The sequence below is a fragment of the Ruditapes philippinarum genome, unplaced genomic scaffold (genome assembly GCF_026571515.1).
Source record: "Ruditapes philippinarum isolate M1 unplaced genomic scaffold, ASM2657151v2 ctg2951_1_1_1_1, whole genome shotgun sequence".
Classification (NCBI taxonomy): Eukaryota; Metazoa; Mollusca; class Bivalvia; order Venerida; family Veneridae; genus Ruditapes; species Ruditapes philippinarum.
The window spans coordinates 20,271-33,036 of record NW_026860528.1 but is presented as its reverse complement, the minus strand read 5'-3'; the positions used below and the strand labels follow the sequence as shown (position 1 = coordinate 33,036).

Sequence of the window (12,766 nt, the reverse complement as noted above, 5' to 3'; positions counted from 1 at the left end):
ACAGTGTACTTAAATATAGGAGTTGATAAATACATTAATACTGTATATAATACACATAATTATGGAACTATATTTATTTATTAGCATATCATCATGAAAATAGAATCGCACTTCATAATAAAAACAGTATCATAGCATATAAATAAGCATTTGTTTATGACATCATTCATTTAAATGTAATTTAATCATTATGATGAAAAACTGACCAACACGAACGACCAACTAACCAAATCAAAGCACAGAAGGTGCTGAATTTGTTTGGGTCTCAGAATGTTAGAAAGATGAAGGTTGTGAGATTATAAAACAATTTGTTTTTGTAAAGTGCCACCAATGCTTTCCAGCGTTTTAATTGTAGTATAAGACGAATTGCAACACTGATATTCTATCCAATGTTTATTTGACTTAAACAATTTGAAAAACTAGAATTGTGTCCAAAGGACACTGATGCCCCAACTGTGCAGATGTGCTCGTAAACAAGAGCACGCATATCTGTATGTAAGATTTTTATGTTGAATTTTTTATTAAAATCTGCCATCAGGTTTAAGAGTTGTGTTCACAAAATTCCTATATGGTATATAGTGAAAAAATCAACAAAGGGCCATAATTCTGGTAAATTTGGTCGCAGCAAAAATTCCTTCCTTTACTACCATCTTCACATTCAGGTTGTTCATCCCTGGAAGTTTAAGCAAAATCTGCCAACCAGTTTAAGAGGAGTTCCGTTCACAAAACTTCTATATGGTATAAAGTGAAAAAAATAACAAAGGGCCATACTTCTGGTAAATTTGGTCGCAGTAAAAATTCCTTCCTTTACTACCATCTACACATAAAGGTTGTTCCTCCCTCGAAGTTTAAGCAAAATCTGCCAGCCAGTTTAAGAGGAGTTGCGTTCACAAAATATCTACATAGTATAATTATAGTGAAAAAAATCAACAAAGGGCCATTATTCTGTTAAATTTAGTCGCAGCAAAAATTCCTTCCTTACTACCATCTACACATTAAGGCTGTTCATCCCTGAAAGTTTAAGCAAAATCTGCCATCCGGTTTAAGAGGAGTTGCGTTCACAAAATTTCTACATGGTATATATTGAAAAAATCAACAAAGGGCCATAATTCTGTTAAATTTGGTCGCAACAAAATTCCTTCCTTTACTACCATCGACACATTAAGGCTATTCATCCCTGAAAGTTTAAGCAAAATCTGCCATCCGGTTTAAGAGGAGTTGCGTTCACAAGATTTCGGGACGAACGGACGGACAAGTGCAACGCTATATGCTCTGGGATTTGAACTCCAGACCTCTCGCTTCCTTAGCGAGCGCGTAAACCCCTCGGCCACGGTGAATTTAAATGTAAATGGCCTGAAGAAAACCATATTATTCTAAATTAGGGTTTGTAACGACGCTAACTGTTGTTTAACACTTGTAAACATGCTGCAATGCAGCAAATGAGAAGCTCCGCGAAAAAAATGGGCTCATTACAGATACCTTACCAAATTATTCCTACACACAGGTCATGTTTTATTCAGCACTATTGTAGATTTTTTCCGAATGTTTTGTAAACCATTTTTTGCATAATTATACTTATCTTATGCACTATCGATAATTAAAAAGAGGGGAAAGATATTTATTTGAGTTTGATATACACAAAGACCTTACCCTAAATTATATTGTATCTTAATATGAAGTAAATCCATTCATAGATATTAATTAAAGTTATAACCAGTTAAAGCAATAAAAAGAGCAGCAAATTCAATAATTTGATATTCAAAGTTAAGGTTATTTTTCAGTGAAGGCAAGGTCTGTTTTACTAACTTGAAATTCTTTCATGAAATATTGTTTTGTTCAACTTTGAAGACAATCCATTCAAAAATGCGAAAGTAAAGGTTATAAAATCATTCTGAACAATTAATTTATAATCATTTACTCCACAATGTTTCAACCTCCAAAGTTTTAAGGGATTAAACCCCTCTTTATCGAGGAGAAAACAGAAAGTTTTTGATAACGAGGGGTTTTACGTTCCATCCGCCCCCCCCCCCCCCAACACACACCCTGAAACGTTTGAGGAGAAGTTAAAGTTATAGATCTAGCAAAAATTAAGCAAAATTTAGTCCCTTGACCTTCATGATTTATAATTGAAGGTCACGTTTAGTTTCGTCTGCTTGAAGGTCCTGAAACAAGTGTTATGGGCAAGAAAGAAAGCAATTTACCCAATATACCAAGAAATTGAAAAGCTTTGATCAACGTTAGAGCATACGGACGGTAACAGCAACGGTAACGCCGACATAACTGACATATTTTGACAGCGTTTTATCATGCCGATGTTCATGATGTTCGTGCAATTATCTTTGCTATTCAATATTGTCTTTATTTTAAAGTTTAACTCTGTAAGTTTGTTTTATAATTATGATAAATTGCCATGTAACACCGAGCATATCTTATTTTTATAAGCAATTGAAAAAAACGGGTTTTTTTTATACACTAGCAAAAATATAAATACAACTATGTGATAAGAGACAATTTAATAATTGTGAACAAATGTTGAATTTTCCAAATTTATTAAATGAATAAATCTACAGTCAAATATATACATCAGCATAACATTTTAATATCATAATGATTTAAATCAAACCAACAGGAAGTAAATTATTTATTTCAAAATTAAAATACGGTGATTTTATAAACGCGGTAATGACAATGAAAAAGCAATATTGTCCAAACTTTTATATCCGAATGTAAATCAAATGTAATAATTATAATTATACACAATTTATCGGCTATTCTGGTAGCTATATTGTTTGGCTATCATGCATCAGAATCAAGGCTTCCATTATTGCAAGTTTTGGAGTCACTAACACCTTGATTTTGGCTTGTGACTTCCAGTTTCAAATGCTTTTCCTTCTTTTCCTATATCATGTGACTTCCAATGTCAGTGGTTTTGTGGTTTTTGACTTCTTAATTTTGAAACTTAATAGAAGCCCTGTCAACTGATGTCAAATATTTCAATGACATAAACATTAGTTGATTATATATGTTCTTATAACATGATGTCGCCATTGTTCTTATAATATGATGTTGGCATTGTTCTTATGACATGATGTTGGCATTGTTCTTATGACATGATGTTGTAATTTAACTTATAACATGATGCTGTCATTGTACTTATAACATGATGTCGCCATTGTTCTTATAACATGATGTTGGCATTGTTCTTATGACATGATGTCGCCATTGTTCTTATGACATGATGATGTAATTGTACTTATAACATGATGCTGTCATTGTACTTATAACATGATGTCGCCATTGTTCTTATAACATGATGTTGGCATTGCTCTTATGACATGATGTTGTAATTGTACTTATAACATGATGCTGTCATTGTACTTATAACATGATGTTGCCATTTTTCTTAAAACATGATGTTGCCATTGTTCTTGTATCATGACGCTGTCATTGTTCTTATAACATGATGTTGCCATTGGACTTATAACATGATGTCGCCATTGTATTTATATAACATGATGTCTCCATTGTTCTAATAACATAATATTGCCCATGTACTTAAAACATGATGTTGTCATTGTTCTTATGACATGCGGTTGCCATTATACTTATAACATGATTTCGCCATTGTACTTATAAGATTATGTTACCATTGAACTTCAAACATGATGTATTTATAACATCATGTTGCCATTGTACTTAAAACATGATGTTAATTTTTCTTATAACACGATTATAACATGATGTTGCTATTGCACCTATAACATGATGTTGTCAATGTATTTATAACATAATGTTGTCATTGTACTTATAACATGATGTTGCTATTACCCTATAACATGATGTTGTCATTGTTCTTAAAATATAATGTTGCAATTGTTCTTATAACATAATATTGTCATTGTTCTTAAAACATAATGTTGCCATTGTTCTTATAACATGATGTTGTCATTGTACTTAAAACATGATGTTGCCATTGTACTTATAACATGATGTCCTTGTTCTTATAACATGTTGCCATTGTTCTTATAACATGATGTTGTCATTGTACTTAAAACATGATGTTGCCATTGTATTTAAAACAAGATGTTGTCATAACAAAAAAGTTTATGTGTTTTTACCAAGCAAGATTAAAGTATTCCTATGTAGACCAGTCTTCTTGTGACTGTGAAGACAATTCTTTGTTTTAAACGTCCTATCACAAATATTGCACAAGTAAAGCCTTGATACAGCATGCTTATATTTCTTGTGTCTACACAAATTTGAGCTACAATTGAACGCCGCGTTACAGTATTCACAAACGTAAGGTTTCTCTCCAGTATGTATAAACATGTGCCTACGTAAATCAGCTGGAGCATGGAATTCTTTTCCACAAACATAACACTTGTGTAAACATTCAGAATGAATTCTTAAATGCTTTTGTAAGTCTCTTTTCATGAATGATTTGCCACACACATTACATTTTGCGTCTTTTTTCGCACCATGATATCTTATATGTTGTTTAAGGTTACCATGAGTCATAAAAGCTTTGCCGCACAAGTCACACTTAAACGTCTTTTCTCTTGATGTATCGTGAGTCTGTAGATGCTTCTTTAACACTTCGTAATTTGCAAATGAATTTCCACATATAGTGCAATCAAAAAGTTTTGATAACACATGGGATGATATATGTTTTCTAACATCTTGAAACGTTTTGAACTTTTTCCCGCACATATCACACATATAATCTTTTTCTGATATGTGACGCTTCATATGTTGATTCAAGGAGGCATCGCAGGAAAATGTTTTATTACACAGTTTACAAACTTTCCTTTCTGCTTCTTGGTGAACTGAGTTTCTATGCCTTTGTAAATGACTCCCGGACAGGAAGGCTTGCAGACAAATATCACATTTATGTTCCCTTGGTTTATAGTGGGACTTGTAATGCCCTGTTAGTGAATTTATTTTCTTAAACCTTTTGTAACAAAGAGTGCAAAAATATTTGTCTTCATGATCATGCAGTTTCATATGCTGTATGAATTCGGCTTTATCAGTGTATGACTTTTTACAGTAGTCACAATCAAGTGGGATAACTCCTGTATGCTTAATCCTATGAGCTTTTAACCTACATGGTATAGCATAAGAACATGGGCAAAATTCACATTTATATGGTCGAGAGCTTTTATCCAAGTGAGTTGGAATATGGGCTTTAAGTTGGCTGTTATATCTGAAACGTTTGCCACATGTTCCACAAGTGAAATTATTTTCCTGTCTATTAACTAGGCGATCTGATTTCAAGCTCTTTTCTTTGTCATTCATTTTCACATTATTTTCTATGTCATCCATTTTCAAACTTTTCTCTATGTCATCCATTTTCACATTCTTTTCTATGTAATCTATTTCCACATTCGCTTCTAGGTCATCGATATTCAAACCATTTTCTATGTCGCTAATTTCTAGGTTATCATTTTCAGCAGTTTTCTCTGTGTCATCCTTTTCTAATGTCTCTTCTATGTCATTCATTTTCACATTCTCTTCTATGTCATTCATTTTCACATTCTTTTCTATGTAATTCATATTTAAACTCTTTTTTATGTTATCCATTTCCATAGTTTTTTCTGTGTCAACCATTTTTGCAGTCTCTATTATGTCATTCATTTTCACAGTCTTTTCTATGTCATCCAAATTCACAGTTTCTAATTTGTCATCCATTTTCACAGTCTTTTCTGTGTCATTCATTTTCACTTTCTCTCCTATTACATCTATTTTCAAGGTTTTTTCTGAGTCATCCAATTTCAAAGTGTTTCCTAAATTATCCCTATTCAAAGTCTTTTCTGTGTCTTTCATTTTTACATTCTTTTCTATATCATCCGCTTTTATATTCTCTTCTACGTCATCCACTTTCACAGCCACGTCTAGGTCATCCATATCAACAGTCATTTCTTTGCCATTCATTTTCACAGTCTCTTTTTCTATGTTATCAACATTCTCTGCTAGACCATCCATTGTAACAGTTTCCTTTTTAGTGTCATCTATTTTCACATTTACGTCCCTGTCATCCATGTTTACAGTCCTTTTTATCTCATCCATTTTCTCAATCTCCTCTAGGTCATCGATTTTTTCATTCTTTTCAAGGTCATTCATTTTCAGAGTATGTTTTATTTTGCTATCTATTTCCACAGTATGTTTTTCTATGTCATCCATTTCTACATTCTCTTCTAGGACATCCACTTGCACAGTCCCTTCTAGGTCATCCATTTTCGCAGACCCTTCTGTCTTCTTGTGTCTGTACTCATCTAATAATATGTTTTATTGTTTCGTACAGTGAAGGTCTATGCTCACATATTCCCAATCAAGTTACAAAGCATTCCTTTCTGATATCTTAATTTTCGGAAGAAATGAAACTCACGTTACCCGTTTAAGCAGACCACGGGGTATATATACTTTTCCTAAAAAAACTAATATACTAGAACGTGTGTTATGGATTTTTAGAAATGCTGCCAATATGTCATTCGTTTAATCCTTACAGTAATATTTCTGTAACAGTGAATTCCTTGAAATTATTTATGTATGTGTTACTGTCAGTTTCCTCCCTTGATTCCATATATTTCTGACCTGTTCTGGCGCAGTTGTCTTTCTTTAAGTATTATCTGAAATAGAATTAATACAATGACCCTGAATGTGATATTTTAATTGTTTTTTATCTAATTAGCAATAAAGGATAGGAATAAATCAACAACATTCAAAAGGAGATCGGAATTGTCCAAAGGTTATTGTTTTTGACTTAGGTACCTTAGGTCCTTAAAAACCAAATCTTATATTGGGTTAGTTACAATTGAGGTTAACAAATCAAAGTGGGCAACTCCGTTTATGCCACCTCGTAATAGCTGTGTGGTGGTATGGTCGATCTCCCTATTATATTACGAGAAAATATGCAGAGGCTACTAGGTTCATACATAGAATGTATCAATATACATGTTTTTTTTTCATTGGGCTGTCATTAGCTATCCTTGTAGACCGTTCACTCTCTACTTCATTATGGGGTGCCCGTTCGTGCCTGAAATAATGCACGGAAGGGCACCTGAGGTCTTCCTCCACCAGTAAAGCTGGAACGTCGCGATATGACCTATACTGTGTCGATGTGACGTAAAACCCAAAACAAACAAACAAACAAAAACTTCATTATGGATGACCCTTTAAAAAATTCTTTACTATACTCTTGTTTGTTATGACAGGGCAAGTTATAATTAATCTGAAGTTTTGTTGGAATCAGTCCACTATGATGGTTTCGTTTCGCGACTCCGCCGTTTTATTTCTTAAATCTTGCTCCGCGCCCCTACAGGGCGAGGTTTTACTTCGCCCCGCGCCTTCGCTAATAAGCGAATTTTCGCTCCGCGCCCCGCCATTTTAACTTGTTAATGTTAGACTTTTCGCTTGGCGGGGTCGCGGGGCGAAAACACGAATGCCATCGAAAAGGGACATTATCTTGTTTCTTTGTTTCAAATAGTTGGTAAATGCCAACTTTGATCCAGATTTTATGTGAATAAGTATTTTAAGTGTTTTTCTGCATGACAAAATTCACATGGTTCCGGCCGATTTCTGAAAACTGTCATACTGATATTTACTGGATGATACTGTAAGCACAAGTGACTTTGATTTGATTAGAGTGTTAGTGAAATTGCCACAAGGTTTAAAGTTTATATAGAACATACTGTGAACTGAGGCTTGTTTAAACAATAATTATTGGAGAGGTCATCACAGTGTTGAGAATGATTGCTGGCGACTTCCATTTTTGAGTATCTCCGATGCTTTTTATGCAAAAATATCTCCAAATATTTTCGAAATAAACAAATCTTCAACTGGTGCAAAAAAGAACAACCTCTCGCATGCTTCTTTTTAAAGACACAAACGTGTACTGTTATGATTCTGCATGAGAAAGTACCAATCGCAACTTTTCGGCCCTTTCCGTCAGTCTTCGGATAAGGAGAGTAGTATAGGGGTCGGTTTAGCCCCAAGACTGCGCATGCGCGGCGGCCATTTTGTTTTCTATTAATAGCTACTAATTTGCATAAAAGAAATGACCTCACTACACAGGCGCGGCGGCCATGTTGAATAACAGACGCGCGGCGGCCATTTTGAATTCTATTTTAAGACTGACATCATCACGTTATAAATAGAAACGCGAATAAAAAAATATCTCCCGGAAGTATACGGAGCTGACTCGTATACACGATTTAGGGCTTGAATCGCGGACATTGAGGGTCAGGTCCTCGGCCCTAGACGGAGAGATAATTACCATTATGACAGATAAAAGAAATGTTTGTAAATAGATACGTACTTAACATTTTAATTTATAAAAAATAGTTTTTTAATAGGTTCAAAATAATATTGATACAAATATAACTCGTTTACTTACCTACATTTAGTAAGGAAATGACTGTCATAGCGTAACGTTCTTGTAGACTGCGCATGATCTATTTTTAGTCGCGGTATTTCACAACCACCAGGAGCTATTTCATCAGCCCCACGCGGGTGTCAATGAAAGAAAAAGGCATTAAGTACAGTCGCCGCTCAGTCTAGATTCACAATATGTTGAACAAAAACCCTTTAGCCTTCGTTACTAAATATAACTTTTTACAAAAACCCTATTATCCTTTCAAACGTTAGCGCCGTAAGTACAGTCGCACTTTTCTATTACAATCCTACGGAACTATGTTGAACAAAGCCCTTAACTAAATATAGCTTTTCTTATCTATTATCCTTTCAAACGCAGCGACCGTCAAGTACAGTCGCCACTTAGTCTAGATTTACAATACCTAGCGGAACTATGTTGAACAAAAACCCTTTATCCTTCGTTACTAAATATAGCTTTTCATTAATCACAAAAGATTAATAGAATTGACGGACCTTTTCTGTTACGGTTGATAAACCGGAGGGGATGAATTAATTGAAATATGGACCAATGAAGATGGTTTATTTTTACAACGCATCAATGATAGATCTGACAGAATGCTTCAAAATAAACCCTAGGTTCTCGATTCGATTTTTAGCCGTTCTCGAGTTATGGCCAATTAGCGATTTTTAAACCAATTTTCAAAGTTCATAAAACCCTTAGATTTATATGTTGTTTGAAAGATCTCTGCGAGTAGATACAGAAAATGTATTATTATATGGATCTATCTCTTACTATTTTCTGAGATAGGAGAGTATGGCAACAAAATCACTGCATATAAATACGATATGGTACAGAAAAAACAAAAATAACTAAAATAAGCTTACCCCAGTCTTTACTCCTTGCCTATTAAACTCATTTTATTGACAATTTACGACAGGTTTTAAACCGGTATTGGGCTAATTTTGTATCAGCCATAGACAGCCTCGTTTTGAAACCCACTCTTTTTCATTAACCATATGAAAAAGTGGACGAAGAATGACTGGATAAATTTTGACATAAAAAACGCCTTTTTGTCTTTTATGCAACACTTTAACGATATGTTTTTCCAAAGTTTTTTGGTTTCTTTTAATAACCTTAAAAAAATGCTTCAAAATAAACCCTATTTCCCTCGTTTGGGTTTTTAACCCCTTTCGAGAAATTTGGCCCTTTAGCGTTTTTTTTAACCATTTTTTCAAAGCCCAAAAAAACCCCTTATATTAATGTTCCAATGGAAATTTTTGGGCATAATCAAAAAAATTTTTATTATAGGGTTTTTAATTTTTTAGGGGTTTTAGGTTTAAGATTTTGAATATGGCAAAAAAATCATCGGGCATATAAATACTTAACTTTTTTGTTACGGGGGACATAACATGGGCATTTAAATCCCAAACAAAAGGGTCTTAAAATGCTACGACTGGGTACTTTTAAAACAATGAAATCATTTCATGCAAAAAAACTTTAAAAATAACAAAAATTAACCCTTCCCCCAGTTTTTAAACTCCTCGCCTTTTAAAATTTTTATGACTTTTTAAAGGGCAGTTTTTAAACGGTTATTTGCCATTTTGATAAAAACCAATGAAATAAAAAAACGATGACGTATTTACAATGACAGCCTCGTTTTTGAACCCACTTTTTTCCCATTAACCAATGAAAAGTGGAGAAGGATGAGCTGGGTAAATTTTGACAAAAAAAAACGCCTTTTTGCTTTTATGCAACACTTTACAATATCATTTTCAAAGATATTTTTTCATTTGATAGACCTTACCCAAATGCTTCAAAAAAAGACCCTTAGGTTTTCGGGGGATTTCGATTTTAAGCTGTTTCTGGATTATGGCCCTTTAGCGATTTTTAAACCAATTTTTCAAAGGGTCCAGAAAAACCGTGGAAATTATTTATCCGTTTAAAAAAAAAGACCAAACCGCCGCCGGGCCACCACCGCCACCCCACCGGGCCGGGCACCCGGCAACCGATTCCACCACCGTACCCTTCATAACCCACCACAACCAGGTTGGCATGGTGGTGATTGAGGTGGTTGGATTGGTTGCGGGGGCCCGGGTGGTTGGGGGGTTTGGGGCCGGCGGCGGCTGGTGGCCCGGGCGCGGGGCGGCGGTGGGGGTTGGTGGACAGGAGATAAATAAAAAGAAAAAATCCTTTTTCCAGTGAAAAGTTTTTACCCCAAAAAAAAATTTCTTTTTTTTTAAACACATTTTTAAAAAATCTGTTTGGGCTTCCCTTTTTTTGGCTTTATTTATTTCTATTTATTTTTAAAAAATATTCACTTTAAACCAAAATCTTTGGTAAAATTTAATTTTTCCCTTCTGATTGGTTACATTCAGCCGTAAAAAAAAATTTAGTTTTTAAAGATTGGAAAAATTTCATTTCAAAAATTTAAAGATCACGATGCGAAATAATTTTTGGGGGCATGGTGATTTAGTCATTTGGTATTGGACTTTAAAGAGTAAACATCTTTAACGGCAGTAAGTTGAGTTTATATTTTCAAGTACAGTATTTTCAATGAAAAAATGTTTAATAGAAATAGAGCGTTTATGCACTAGTGATTTTTAGTCCGTATTTCATAAAGAGCACCTTAAAAACATTTCGTACGATACCAAACATGACCGGGTTATATTGACTAAGGAAGGCGTCAATCCACATTTTACGCTTGAGTGATTTTACTTCATATCTCGTGCCCTATCCGAGTCAGCGATTACAAAATATACATTTTCTGAATTTTAGTGAGTAATACCTTTCGTTCGATACAGGTATTGATTAAGGATCGGTCCGTTGGTTGGGGAGAATAAATGAATTTCACGCACGAGTGACTTAAACATCCGGTTTGATCGCGTAAGTAAAATGTACTCGTCAAGAAACCTTCAATTTGATACCAAACTAGACTAATGTTTCGTTCATATACGAAAAAGTTTATGCGCGTTTTTCCGCATGAGTGATTTTGTCTGCCATATACAAACTCTCCTATCTCAGAAACGGTAAGAGATAGATCCATATAATAATACATTTCCTGTATCTGCTCGCAGAGATCTTTCAAACGGCATATACATTTCACGGTTTTATGGACTTTGAAAATTGGTTTAAAAATCGCTAAAGGGCCATAAACTCGAGAACAGCTTAAAATCGAATCGAAAAACCTAGGGTTTTTTTGAAGCATTTGGTAAGGTCTATCAAATGAAACAAATATCTTGAAAATCGATATTGTAAAGTGTTGCATAAAAAGACAAAAAAGGCGTTTTTATTGTCAAAATTTACCCAGTCATCCTTCTCCACTTTTTCATTGGTTAATGAAAAAGAGTGGGTTCAAAACGAGGCTGTCTATTGAAATACGTCATCGTTTTTCAATTTCATTGGCTGATCAAAAAATAGCAATACGGTTTAAAACCTGCCGGACTAACTTGTCATAAATAGTTTGATAGGCGAGGAGTAAAGACTGGGGTAAGCTTATTTTAGTTATTTTAATGTTTTTTACGCATGAGTGATTTCACTCTCGTTTAACAGTACGAGCTCGTAGCATTTGTCAAGACCTTTCGTTTGGTATGCAACATTGCCTATGTTATGTCCAGTAACAAAAAACGTTATACGTATTTATATGCATGAGTGATTTTGTCTGCCATATTCAAACTCTCCTATCTCTAAAACGGTAAGAAATAGAACCATATAATAATACATTTTCTGTATCTACTCGCAGAGATCTTTTCCATTGGTACATTAATATAAGGTTTTATGGACTTTGAAAAAAATGGTTTAAAAATCGCTAAAGGGCCATTACTCGAGAACGGCTTAAAATCGAATCGAGAAACCTAGGGTTTATTTTGAAGCATTTGGTAAGGTCTATTAAATGAAACAAAAATCTTGAAAATCGATATCGTAAAGTGTTGCATAAAAGACAAAAAGGCGTTTTTTATGTCAAAATTTATCCAGTCATTCTTCTCCACTTTTCATTGGTTAATGAAAAAGAGTGGGTTCAAAACGAGGCTGTCTATTGTTAGACGTCATCGTTTTTTCAATTTCATTGGCTGATCAAAAATAGCAATACCGGTTTAAACCTGTCGTAAATTGTCATAAATAGTTTAATAGGCAAGGAGTAAAGACTGGGGTAAGCTTATTTTAGTTATTTTAATGTTTTTTACGCATGAGTGATTTCACCCTCGGTTTAACAGTACGAGCTCGTAGCATTTGTCAAGACCTTTCGTTTGATATGCAAACATGCCTATGTTATGTCCAGTAACAAAAAAAGTTATACGTATTTATATGCATGAGTGATTTTGTCTGCCATATTCAAACTCTCCTATCTCAGAAACGGTAAGAGATAGATCCATATAATAATACATTTTCTGTATCTAC

At 34.2% G+C, this 12,766-nt stretch overlaps 1 protein-coding gene across 1 annotated transcript; it reads right to left on the bottom strand.

The window, feature by feature from the left end:
- Positions 1-2,590: 2,590 nt before the first annotated feature.
- LOC132760469 (zinc finger protein 431-like) lies at positions 2,591-6,626 on the bottom strand. Its single transcript, XM_060752442.1, has one exon. It carries the CDS (start codon positions 6,232-6,234, stop codon positions 4,105-4,107), a length of 2,130 nt encoding a protein of 709 aa, XP_060608425.1. The 5' UTR covers positions 6,235-6,626; the 3' UTR covers positions 2,591-4,104.
- Between the last annotated feature and the right edge of the window lie 6,140 nt (positions 6,627-12,766).

What these genes read in the sequence shown, in the direction of transcription:
- LOC132760469 (XM_060752442.1), bottom strand. Translation starts at nt 6,234, where the DNA reads ATGGATGACCTAGAAGGGACTGTGCAAGTGGATGTCCTAGAAGAGAAT.